The sequence below is a fragment of the Martes martes genome, assembly GCF_963455335.1.
Source record: "Martes martes genome assembly, chromosome: 4".
NCBI lineage: Eukaryota > Metazoa > Chordata > Mammalia > Carnivora > Mustelidae > Martes > Martes martes.
The window spans coordinates 108,376,488-108,390,512 of record NC_137891.1 but is presented as its reverse complement, the minus strand read 5'-3'; the positions used below and the strand labels follow the sequence as shown (position 1 = coordinate 108,390,512).

At 34.5% G+C, this 14,025-nt stretch overlaps 1 protein-coding gene across 2 annotated transcripts in view; it reads left to right on the top strand.

Moving 5' to 3' along the window:
- The window catches only part of SNX7 (sorting nexin 7), a 95,266-nt gene extending 84,535 nt beyond the window's left edge, over nt 1-10,731 (top strand). Inside the window, exon 9 of one of the 2 annotated variants that reach the window (XM_080801798.1) lies at nt 10,289-10,731. In XM_080801798.1, coding sequence (XP_080657924.1) covers nt 10,289-10,375 — 87 coding nt within the window. In that variant the 3' untranslated portion in view covers nt 10,376-10,731. The remainder of the gene's footprint in view (nt 1-10,288) is intronic. The other variant, XM_080801799.1, reaches the window with a different exon arrangement.
- Nucleotides 10,732-14,025: the final 3,294 nt, after the last annotated feature.

Below are 14,025 nucleotides of genomic sequence, written 5' to 3'. Positions count from 1 at the left end.
GATTCTGTGATGATAATATGAGAATCTAAAACTAGAATGAGCTGCTGGATCCTGCTAAAAGGTCAGGCCGACAGTGATGCTGGGTATTTTCGATTGTTACTCCAATTTTGATAGATATTAGCTTGCTTCACTAATTGTAATGATTTAAAAGTGGAAAAAATCAATTCCTTGCTAGAAAGCAGTAAGAAGCCAAATAGCAGAAATATCTTTTTAAGAAAACACAATTTACAATTATAAGCAAGTCTCATGCTAGGTTTTGAGATTATGTTGCTGTTGTTTTGTTTTGTTTTGTTGCAGTAGAACTTTAGGATTTTTTAAAATTATTTTTATTAACATATAATGTATTACTTGCCCAAGAGGTACAGGTCTGTGAATCATCAGGCTTACTCACTTCACACCACTCACCATATCACATATCCTCCCCAATGTCTATAACCCAACCACCCTCTGCCTACCCCCCTCCTCGCAGCAACCCTCAGTTTGTTTTGTGAGATTAAGGGTCTCTTATGGTTTGTCTCCCTCCCGATCCCGTCTTGTTTCATTTTCCTTCTCTATCCCCCAACCCCCCTACTGTGACTCTCAAATTCCTCATATCAGTGTGTGTGTGTGTGTGTGTGTGTGTGTGTGTGTGTGTGTATAATGGAATACTATGTTGCTGTTGTTTTGATGACTCTTAATCTTCTCTAATGATCACAGTCCTGGACACAGTAGATACTGAACTAAAGTGCTTAACTACATGATACAAACAATTCATTTCTTGAGTCTTTGCTTGGTTTTTCATACTTAAAACAAGAAAGAGAAAAGAGATTTTTTAAAGAGTTTTAGAGATTATCTTTTATTATTTTAAAATAGATTAATGTACATTAATTGGATAAATGTACAAATAATAGGTAACAGGGTAATATTAAATATTGGCAGGAGGGGACAGTTGACATATTTACTTAGGGAAAAAAAATCTATCAAAATTCCAAAAGAGGTCTGGTAGCATCAGGACCTACCTAGTTCAGGTTTAGAGAGCAATAGAAGCCAGGATGTCAATTAATTAATATTCAGGTTGAAAACTGCAGTTTTTGTGATGACCAGCGTATTTGTATATGTAGTTCAATACATTCGTTCTCTCTAATCGTTTGCATCTACTGAGCACTTAATGTATTCCTATCATGTGTTAACTAGGTCCTCTTCAAAGCATTTGTGTGCTCCTAGAAATACGTAAAGAATTCCAAGAGGTATGTAGGGAGTCAATTTCTACACAATCCACCTGCATATACACACTTTCCTAAAATTTTTTTGGCTTAATGCCCCCTGCATTCATGCATTTTCTTAATCATCTCTCCTTCCAGAATTGCCCTTTTTCCACTAGGTAGAAGAAAGGTATCTCATCTTGATGGCCCAGTGACGTGTTGAATGTATCCTGGTGGTCATTCAGGAGATTAGTTACTTTCCATTTGTTGATGAATAAATATTGGCTATACTACTAACCAGATTCGTAATATCACAGATGTACTTAACCTTTTGTGCCTCAGCTTTCTCATCTGTGAAATAAGATACGTAGCAATCATTGTAAGGTGGTAATATGAAAGTAATGTGCAATAAAGAAGCCATTGCAATGCCTGAGCAAGGATTCATATTGATACATATTGCTGTGTCATGTTATTTCTACATGTGGTAACATTCTAGAACTCATATTTCAAAATACATAAATTGTTTTTCTTCCTGTGGTATGGTAGATGGTAAAGAGAGAGTCCCGTAGCTAACTTGTCTTTTTACTAAGTTTCCCTGTCCCATTTAGGACTTAGTTGAGAAATGAAAATGTTAATTCACAACACTAATCAGTGTGGATATCTACTGAATATCTTCCTCAGACATTTATTAAACTGGGATAGTTGAAGCAGAATAGGACAATAGAAGTTTCTTCACGGGAGAATTAATGCCGCCTTTGGTGTAATTTGGATCACTTATTTGACAGGAATTCTAAATAGAGCAGACTGCTCAGAATTACATTTTGGATTTTACCTTGAGGACTTCAGAAGTTTATTCAAATGATAGTTTGGCAGGAGTTATCAGAAAGATGTGATATCTCCTGATAGCAGTAATTGCTTTGGGCTGCCCCACAGGGTTACCAGATGGTAGAATTGTGTATGGATTTGCAGAGGAGGCCAGAGGGCTCTAGTAGAAATGAGGTTCACAAGGGAAACAGGGATTTTCCCAGATGCAGCGTATGGTCTGCTCTCTATTGTGCCACTGGTCCCCATTAATAACTTCCCTTGTTTTGCATTATTGTAGCTACAGACTTAAAGTGATTTCTGTTTTGGTATTTTTCTGTTTCCTGCTTTGTTTAGACATAGAATTTGGTGAAGGAGATTTTTGAGTATATGTAAAGCCGAGTTTTACTTTCTTTTTTCCCTAGGGATTGAAAAGAAATAAAATACTAATGACAACTAATATTTAATCATGTCTGCCTATGATGTTAACTTTAGGGTTTTTGTAGGTGTTCTTCCTCGGGTTGTGGACATTATTCTCAATTCCTAATTTGCTGACAGATTTTTTAAAATCAGAAATGGACATTATAATTTGACAAATGCCTTTTCTGTGTCTATTGAGATGATATTACATTTAATACAGTTAATTCATTGATCAATATTTGAATGTTAATCCAGTCCTACAATCCTGGGATAAATTCCTTTTGGTCCTGATGTATAATTCTTCCTTTTGTTTCTTTCTTTCTTCCTTTCTCTCTCTCTCACTCTCTCTCTTTTTCTCTTTCTTTCATTATGTTATGTTAGTCACTGTACAGTCTGATGTATAATTCTTTCTATAGATTTTCTATAGAAAGTAATATATTTTCTATAGATTTTCTTTTTTATAGATTGCTATATTTGCCAAAATTTTGTTTAGAATTTTTCTCTGTTTAAGAGAGATATTGTAATTTTCTCCTCTTACACTGTCTTTGGTTTTAATAAATTGGAAAGCATTTTATATATTCAATTTTTTGGTAGAGTTTGTGTAGAATTAATGAGTGCTTCCTTAAATGTTTGATAAAATTCACCAATGATGGCCATTGGGCCTAGAGTTTTCTTTTTGGGAAGATATTTAACAACAAATTCAAATTCATTGGGTTATCTATTTTTCTGGTGTGAGTTTGTATAGTTTGTGTCTTTCAGGGAATTGGTCCATTCCATTTAAGTTGTTAGTGTATAGGTATAAAGTTTTTCATAATATTCTTTTATTTTCTAAAGTAGAATCTGGAGTGATGTCACCTTTCTCATTCCTAACAGCTGGAAGTTTGTGTCATCTCTCTTCTTTTAGGTCTGGTTAATTATTATCACTTTTATTAATCTTCTCTAAGAGCCAACGTTTGGTTTCATTGATATTTCTATATTTTTACTTTTTCATTAGATCACACTCTGATCTTCTCTCTTTCTCTCTTGCTTTTTCTTTCATTCTTCTTTCTCCCTGGTTCTCCCTAGTTTGGGTTTAATTTGTTTTACTTGTTCGTTTGTTTATTTATTAGTTTTTAGTGTGGAAACAAATCATTTATTTAAGACCTTTCTTCTTTTATTTTTTTTTTAGCTTCTATTTTAATTCCAGTTGGTTAACATACAGTGTAATACTAGTTTCTGGTGTACAGTATAGTGATTCAACACTTCCTTGCATCACCTAGTGCTCATTGTGAACCTTTCTTCTTTTCTGATACATATTTAGTGCTATAAATTTCTCTCTATGTACTGCTTTAGTGACAAACAGAATTTTTTATATGCTGTGTTTTTATTTTCATTCAGTTCAAAATACTTTCTGTCTATATTTCCTTCTGAATTCTTCTTTGACAGAGGGTTATTATATATGTAAGTTTCCTGTTTCGATTTCAGATATTTGGGTATTTTTCAGATCCCTCTCTATTGCTGATTTGTAATTTAATTCCATTATGTCCAGGGAAAAAACTTAATGTGACTTGACTCTTTAAATTTACTGAGACTTCCTTTGTAGCCTAGAATATGGTCTGTTTTGGTAAATGTATGTGCACAAGAATAAACAAGTATTTTCCTGTCTATAGGTATCAGTTAGGTCAGCTTGATTGATAATGGTGTTCCAGTTTTCTGTATTACTGCTGATTTTCGGTCCATATCAAAATCAGTTCTTGTGAGAGAGGTATATCAAAATCAATTATAATTGTGGATTTGTCTTTCTCCTTACATTTCTATCAGTTTTTGTTTCATGTATTTTAAAACTCTCCCATTATATAGATATAAATATTTTAAATTATGCCTAGATTAATTGATGTTTATCATTGTGAAATAACCTTTATCTCTGATAATAGTCTTTGTTCTAAAATCTATTTTTTCTGATATAGCCACTCTAGCTTTCTTTTGACATGTGTTTCATAGTATATATATATTTTTTGCCCTTTTAATTTAAATGTATTTGTATGTTTTTCTTCTTTTTTTTTAAAGATTTTATTTATTTATTTGACAGAGAGAGATAGATCACAAGTAGGCAGGGAGGCAGGCAGAGAGAGAGGAGGAAGCAGGATCCCTGCGGAGCAGAGAGCCCGATGTGGGGCTCAGTCCCAGGACCCTGGGATCATGACCTGAGCCGAAGGCAGAGGCTTTAACCCTCTGAGCCACCCAGGCACCCCGTATGTTTTTCTTCTAAGTGGAATATTGGTGGGTCTTGTTTTTTATTTAGTAGGACAATCTGTGTCTTACTGGAATATTTTGGCTTATTGACATTGAAATTGATTATTGATATGGCTAGATCTGAGTCCATTATTGTGCTCTTTGTTTTTTATTTGCTCCGTCTCTTCTTTGCTCCCATAGTCTTCTTTATGCCTCCTTTTGGATAGTAGACAATTTTGTATGATTTCATTTTAGATCTTTTGTTGGTGTTTTATATATGCTTTTTATTTTTTAGTGCTTATTTTCAGGTTTATTGTTTATAACTTAATCTTATCATCAAGTATATTCAAGTAATATTATACCACTTCACATATCATTTAAGAACCTATAATCATGTTTCTCATTTTCTTTCTCCTGGCCTTTGTGTTCTTTTTGTCATATTTTTTATTTGTACATGTACTATAAGCCTCACAAGGTCTTGTTACTATTATTATGAATAATCATGTAGTCAATCATATTTTAAATAAATTTAAGGAATTTATTTTTCTTATTCCCTATAATTGTCATTTTCTGTATTCTTCATTCCTTTGAATGGATTCATATTTCTATCTGGTCTCATTTTCTTTTTGCCTGATAAATTTTTTTTCTTTTTTTTTAAACATTTCTTATAGTACAGTCTATTGGTGACAAATTCTTAGCTTTTATATGTCAGAAAATATCTTTATTCCATCTTTGTTTTTGAAGGATATTTTTGCTAGGCATAGAATCCTACATCTTTTTTAATATTTTTTCTTTCAGTACCTTAAAAATATTACTCTGCTGTCTTCTTACTTACATTATCTCAGATGAGAAATACTTATCCCTATCTTTCCTTCTTTTGTATGTAACATCATTTTTCTCTGTCTTTAAAGATTGTCTTTATCACTGATTTTGAGCAATTTGGTTAGAAAGTGGCTTGATGCATTCTTCCTCATGTTTAGAGTTTATTGAGTTTCTTGGATGTGTGGGTGTGTAGTTTATCAAATTTGGAAAAGATTGCCATTTATATTTTCAAAAGTGTTTGTGCACCCCACCTGCTCAGCAATGCTAATTACATACGTATCATCCTGCTGCAGCCTGTACTCTGGCTCACTGATGCTCTTTTCCTTTCTTCTCATTGATCTTTTTTCTTTGTGTGTCTGCTTTCAGATGCTTTCCATTCCTATGCTTTCACCTACACTAATTGTTTTCTTCTGCATTGGTCTTATGTGTTATTAATTCCATTCGTTATATTTTCTAATCTCACACATAGTAATTTTCATCTCTGGAAGGCTAGTTTGTGTCTATTCTTCATTTATTCCATGCCTCTACTTAACTGTTTGAACAGCTAGGACACTTTTATAATAACTCATTTAATGTCCTTGTCTGCTAAATCTAACATCTTTGTCAATTCTGGGTCAGTTTCTTTCTTTCTTTCTTTTTTTTTTTTCCAAATTTTTATTTAAGTTTCAGTTAGTTGACATGCAGTGTAATATTGGTTTCTGGTGTAGAATTTAGTAATTCAGTACTTACAGACAACACCCAGTACTCATGACAAGTACCCTCCTGAAACCCCATCACTCAGCTAGCCCATCCCCTCTCCACCTTCCCACTCTAGTAACCCTCAGTTTGTTCTCTGTAGTTAAGAGTCTGTTTTCTAGTTTGTGTCTCTTCCCCCTACCCACAATGTTCATTTGTTTTGTTCCTTAAATTCAACATATAAGTGAAATCACATTGTATTTGTCTTTCTCTGATTGACTTATTTCACTTAACATTATACAGTCCAGTTATATCCACATTGTTGCAAATGGCAGGATTTCACTCTTTTTTATGGCTGAGTAATATTCCATTGTATATAAGTTTCAATTGATTGCTTTTTCTCCTCATTATGGGTTGTTTTCTTCCTTTTTATCCTAGTAAATTTTAGTTAGATGCCAGATATTATGAATTTTGTTGCATGTTGAATATTTTTCTATTCCTATAGCACTTAATTTTAAGTTGCTTGGACAGAATTTGATCCTTTAGGGTCTTACTTTTAAGATTTGTTAGGTGGTACTTGGGCATCTTTTAGTATAGGGAAAATTATTTCCCAATATTGAGGCAAGGCCCTTCTTTATATTCTACCCAATATCTCTTGAATTATGGGATTTTCCAGTCTCTTTTAGTGGGATCCTGTACTGTTCCAGGCCCTGGGAGAACATGGACACTGTTCACTCTACTCCTCACTGGTGGCTTTTTTCCCAGGCCTCAAGTAGTTTGTACCGATCAGGACTCCACTGAATGCCCAAGGGAGACCCACCACAGATCTCCAGAGTGCTCTCTCTGCTCTCCTTCTCCGGTACTCTGCTCTACGATCTCTCCTGCATTACTTTTCTGTAGACTCAGCTCCATCTCTTCAACTCAAGCAGTCTGCCTGGTTACATCTAAGTTCACCTTCTTCCATCATGACCTGGAAATTCTCTTAAGGCAATAAATAGGTGTAGTGGTGTGCTAAGACTGCCATAACAAAATACCAATACTAAGTGGCTTAAACAACAAAAAATTATTTTCTTGCAATTCTGGAGTTCAGATGTGCAAGATCAAGATGTTGGCAGACTTGGTTTCTTCTGAGGCTTTTCGTCTTGACTTTGCAGATGGCAGCACGTTGTGTCCCCACGGTGTCCTTCCTCTCTGCTGTCGTTGCTGTTGTCTTCTTGTATAACCAGTTTCCTCTTATAAGAATACGACTCAGATTGGATTAGGGCCCATCTTAACAGCCTCATTTCAACTGGATCACCTCTTCAAAGGCCTTATATCCAATTACTTTCACATTCTATAAATACTTCGACAAATGAATTTTTATTGTATTAATTTTATTTTTTTTAATTTAACTTCAGTTTTTAACATATAATGTATTACTGGTTTCAGAGGTAGAGGTCAGTGATTCATCAGTCTTATGTAACACCCAGTGTTCATTACATCCCATGCCCTCCTTAATGTCCATCACCCAGTTACCCCATCCCTCCACTCCCCTCCTCTCCAGCAACCTGCAGTTTGTTTCCTGTGATTAAAGGTCTCTTGTGCTTTGTCTCCCTCTCTTGTTTCATCTTGTTTTATTTTTTCTCTCTTCCCCTATGATCCTCTGTTTTCGACAGATGAATTTTGAAGTATCTTGGAATGTGCTTCAACAAATGAGTTTTGGGGACACAGTTGTGCCCATAACAGTAGGATAATCATAGAGCTCAGATTGTTTTTATCATGTCTCTCGGGGATCACTGTCCTCTGTTGCCTGATGTTCAGGGTCTTAAAAACTGTCATTTCATATATTTTTTCTTTATCTATCTATCATCTATATTTTTTTTAGCAAAAGAGTAAGTCTAGTCCTTATTACACCATTTTGGCTAGCAACAGAAGTGCTAAGCCCAAGTACTTAACCAGTGGACTCCTCACATTGCCCTTTTACAGACATGAACAGAGAGTTAAGGGCTTACTCCTACTAGGAAACATGCATTAACTCATTCTAGTCTGATTTAGATCCCACTGATATTTATTTTCATCATATCCTGCAACTTCATAGACCATGAAGTTGATTATATTTGCTTCCTTATGTCCCTTGGCTAAATCACAAGTTCCATGAGGTCAAGGATTGTGCCCCAGCACCTATCATAGTGCCTGATATTAGTAAGAACTCAGAAATATTTATTGAGTGAATAGATATTTTATGTCAACCCCTACCTCTCAAATTATGTATAGTTTGGGCGGTTATAAAAGACATAGATCTAAAAGTTGAAAGAGAGATCAAATGTGAGGTATTTATCTTTAATGCCTTCTCATGGGTATAAGCATTTAGATGTAAAGACATCTCCTTCTTCTCCGGTACCATGCCAAAGGAGGCTCCTCTGCTTGCCAGATGGTCCCTGTCATAGCTACCTGGCTTGCTCTCTATTCCCTGACCTCTCCTTCCTTACCCCTATTTTATTTTGTTATTTCTTTATTCCAATGAGGTAGATATTATTATTGTACACGCAAAGTAGAAAATCAGAAAGTTAGTAACTTACTAAAGAATAAAGGTAAATCCCAGAACTGATTCATCACAGTAGCTGATATTATGCTTCAGGGCTTATACTTGGCTTCCAGTACGCTAAAATTTTTAAATCAAAAATATCCCTTAAAGTCTTGATAGACTTAATTATTCTTATGAGACCTATATTATCCCAAGCCTGACTTTCAAAATACATATATCACATAATAAATACTCAACATTTTACTCAGTAATTTACTCAGTTTTTTTAAATTTGGCAATTAAGTCTTCCACAGTATTTTCTACTGTTCTCATGCAAATATGTAATTTTCTAGCCTTATTATTCATTTCCTCTTCAAACTATCTCAGAATCAAATCACCGCATATACCCTTTATAAAAACCTTGTTTGGCAAAATGTTTCCCATATTCTAAATCTTCAGTTAGAAAAACTGTTGTATATACACAAATATATGCATATGCATGTACATATATGTATATGTGTGTGTATACACATACATGCACGCACACATACATAAGTCCATACGTACATACTTTCTGGAACACAGCGCATTTATAATTTGGGAGGTTTAAAATTTTGAGTTTGTACTGTGTTTGGGAAATTGCTGGTTGTCACTTACTACTTGTCAGACATGGACATATTAAAGCTGTAAAAGGATTAGAGGATGAAGAAGTGATGTGAAAGTAGTTTAGACAGGTAAACCAGTGTTAATCAGTCCAACTTCAGTGTATTATATAAAAAAAAGATATGTATTTGTATATAGCTATCTATCCACATTCGCAAAAAAAACCATGATTTCTTTCCTAATCAATATTAGCTCATGCTGAATATATGTTAGAGTAGGTTTTAGAAGAACCCTAAATATGTGCAAACTATTAAAATTATGCTGTGGATAAACTTCATACAGATAACTGAGACTAGGCCTGGGCAGGTCAGTACTAGGCAATATCACAAAGGTGGCCACATTCCTGTTGGCGTGTCCCCACCACCTTCAGTCTCGTCTGATCCTTTTTCATCTCCTGTGGCACATGAATGACCAAGTTTCACCACCTAGTCCCAAGAGACCATCATAATACAGTAACTGCTAATTTTTTGAGCACTTACTTTGTGCTAAGCATTCTGCATAGAGATTTATACAGATTACGGAACTCTGATTTTTTACAGTTGCCCTAGTGGTTAAGTATTGTCATTAATGTAATTTTATAGCTGGAGAAAAAATAATAAAGATTCATCAGCTTGCCCAAACTCAAACTTGGAGTAGGATTCAAATCTGATAGATGCATGCTTATATCCCCACTCCTCTGTCTAGATGCTTAACGCCTGCCTCCTCGGATCCAAATGGTTCATCTTTTCCTCCATAATTTAGCAGTTTCCTTTCCTGACAGTGGGGTAATACGGGATTATTTTAGCAAACTAATTCATACTCATTTTTTTAACCTTTTGTTTTCCTCTTATTATCAATAGTATCCCTCATTATAAATTAAAATATGTAGAAAACAACAAGGATTCTGGCTTGCTGGTGGGAGAGAGGAGCAGGGCAGATTGCTCTAGGAACAAATACTTAAGGATTTATTAATCCTTTCACCACTGAAAGTTAACTAGTGTTGATCTCCTCATGGTGTATTTCCATTATTCAGTGCCTTGCTACATGGGAATCCTTCCTTGCATCACAGACTGACCTCCACATGGAAGAAACCTCTGAAGATAAACCTGAATCCCACTGAGGACTTCCGTGTGATCTTTGGGAGACAGCGTCTATTAACCAAAGTTACTCTTTCTGGATGGGCTTTGTCCTTTATGAAGTGGATGAAAAATGTTTCACACTATCTGGAAAACCAACAGCTTGAAACTCAGGTATTCCAGATAATTGATATGAATTTGGAGAGAGAGATATATATATACGCAGATAGATAAATAGATATCTGTATCTATCTATCTATATATTTAGCTTAGTTTTTATTTTAAATTTGTGTGCCAATAAGTACATATAGAAATTTTTTGCCCAAATGTTTGTTTGTGGAACATGTCATTTTAAATATATTATGAAGACTCATAAACTTTTAATAAAAAGTTTAATATGAAATGACTGGCTGTGGTGTGTTTTTTTTTGTACCAGTAGCTCCAGCCTCTGAAGCAGATTCTCATAAGAATTCAGCGTGTTACCAAGCATACTATGAATTCACCTTTATTTCATGACAATTTTCTCTCAAATACTATTCACTTTGACATTAGGATCTTGAAGTAAATATATAAAAAGTAATTTACTATTATTAAACATTAATGATAACTGTTCACAAGTTGGTTTGGTAAGAGTAAAGTAATTGTTCTTCACAGTTGAAAAAAATTACCAAGATACATTGACATTATTCTTTGAGTTATTAGTAATCCTATGCAACCTAGTAATTAAGTAATAGTGGCCAAAGTGATTTCATATTTATCTTATGGCTATATTTAGAAACTACATATGTTGGTTATTTAATATTTGCTAATTTTTTGAAATAGATCTTTCTCAAGACTAAAGTTTGAGGTATTTGGCCATGCACGTTATATTACATGCAGGACATTAAGTATCATTTGGGTATTAGCCTTAAATAAGTATCACAAAAACAACCTAGACATTTGTTTTAATCAAAATAAATAGATACACAAATGCAGATATAAAGCTAAACATTTTTCATAAATATTGGCATGTATAATTTTTAAACCATTTGTGATAAAGAATCGGGCTCCATTTTTTGATGTTAGGCTGCTGGTAGCTTTTAAGCACACTTTCTCTCTTCCTCTCCTACCACATCTGGTCAAGCTGTAAGAAAGCCCAAATGCTCCCTTCTTTGGCATTGACATGAGGTTCAAACCATCTGACCCCCTCTCTGCCTGCAGGAACCCACCCCCTGACCCACCATAAAAACCCCAAGCCATTCTTCTTCAGTTCTCTCAATCTGTTTTCAGAACAACCTGAGAGGCCGGCCCAGCTCTCCCCAGAAAGCCTCATTATGTAGTAATAAACCTTTTCATACCCTCTCAGGGTGTTTTTGGCATCACTACACTTGACATCTAACACAAATTTGGGGTGAGAATCCTTCCTTTTTATTAGGATGGCCCCAACCATATTGTTATGCAACCTATTTTACTACTCCACGCTGTGTTTTCCCTATCTGAAGACAATGGAGATAATAATCTCTAACTCACAGGTTGTTAAAATGATACAGTAAACATAGAACACCTACCCACGGAAGCAGAGGGTGAGGGAATTAGGTGCAGTGGTCAAAAGCGACAAACTTCTAGTTATAACTTAAGTCCTGGGGATGGAGTGTGCCACATGATGACTGTATTTTAACAATACTGTATTATATACTTGTCAGTTACTAAGGGAATAGATCTTAAAAGTTCTCATCACAAAGGAAAAAAGTTGTTTATGTGATGAATGTTAACTAATCTTCTGTGATAATCATTCTGTAGTAAATACATGTATCAAATCATTATTATACAACTTAAACTTAAAAATGTTAAATGTCAATTCTATCTCAATAAAACAGGAAAGAAAGAATACCTGCCAGATAAATGGTAACCACTAAGACCATTAATTATTTAAGTGGGAATCACATAAAAATGCTTTATATTTTTTAAAAAAATAATGCTTTATATTTAGGTACAGTACCTTTTTTTTTCCTTTTTAGTTTTACATGTCTTGCCTAGCCCCTCTCCTCCTTTCTGTCCATATGACTGCCATCCCACACACATACTATGCATACCCACACAGTTAACTTTTGTTAAGTAGTATGTATCTTTCCTTATATCTTCTTACAGTATTTGGTACAGACTCACATACACACACACACACACACACACACACACTCACTCCCACAGTTTTAAAATTTGTTTTATAAAAGTGAAGTCCTATTATACATGCTATTTTGCCTCTCATTTCATCACTCAACAATACCTTGTGGAAATGTTCAAAGTTAAGAATAGCTCTAATACATTTCTTAAATGGATCTACAATATACCATGGTGTGAATATATAGTAATTTATGCAGACATTTTCTTCTTTATAGTTATTTACTTTTGCTTCTAGATTATCGTCTAGATAATAAATAAACCCTATACATTTTGACTATCACTCTAACCACCACCCCCTCCTGTATCTCCAGGCCTAAGGAAACACTAATCTATTTTCTGTCTCTAGAAATTTGCCTATTCTCATTATTTCATAAGAGTAGAATCCTAGGGGCACCTAGGTGGCTCAGTGGGTCAAGCCTCCGCCTTTGGCTCAGGTCATGATCTCAGGATCCTGGGATCGAGCCCCACATCAGGCTCTCTGCTCAGCGGGGAGCCTGCTTCCATCACCTCTCTGACTGCCTCTCTGCCTACTTGTGATCTCTCTCTGTCAAATAAATAAATCTTTAGGGAAAAAAAAAAGTGGAATCCTATAATATGTGATCTTTAATGATTGGCTTATTTCACTTAACATGTCTTCAACAAATATTGTAGCATTTGTCAGTATTTTATTCTTTTTAAAACAGCCAAAGATATTCCATTGTATGAATATACCACATTTTGTTTATCCATTATATTTGTTTATTCTTTCACTGATAGACATTTAGGTTATTTTCAATTTTGACTATTATGAATAATGATGCTATAAAATTGGTGTATACATTTTTTATGAGAACATATATTTTCATTTCTCTTGGGCCTTTACATAGGAGTAAGATTTCTGGGTCATATCACAACTGTACTTAACCATAGAAGGAGTTCCCAGATTGTTTTCCAAACTGGCTACACCATTTTACTTTTCATCCAGCAGTGTATGAGGGTTCTGATGTCTCCATATCCTCATGAATGCTTATTGGTTTCTGGTTTTGTTTGTTCGCTTGTTTTTGTTGTATTGTAGCCACCCTACTGGGTGAACTGATATCTCATTGTACCTTTGATTTGTATTTCCTTTTGCATCTTTTCATGTGCCTTTTGGCTATTCTTTGTAGATATGTCCATTCAGGTCTTTTGCCAATTTTTAAAGTGAGGTTGTCTTTTTATTATTGAGTTAAATAGTTATTTATATATTCTAGATAAAAGTCCTTTATCAGATTATGATTTGCAGATACTTCTTTTCACTTCTTGATGATGCACTTTGAAGCAAAGAAGTTTTCAATTTTGATGAAGTTCATTATTTCTGTTTTTTTCCTTCATTGCTTATGCTTTCAGTGTCATTTTTAAGAATCCGTTCTCAAATCTGAGGTTATGCAGATTCGCCCCTATGTTTTCATCTAAAAGTTTTAATTTTAGATTTAGGTCTTTGATTCATTTTGAGTTAATTTTTGCATATGATATGAAGGAAAGGCCCAATTTCATCCTTTTATATGAGGCTATCCAG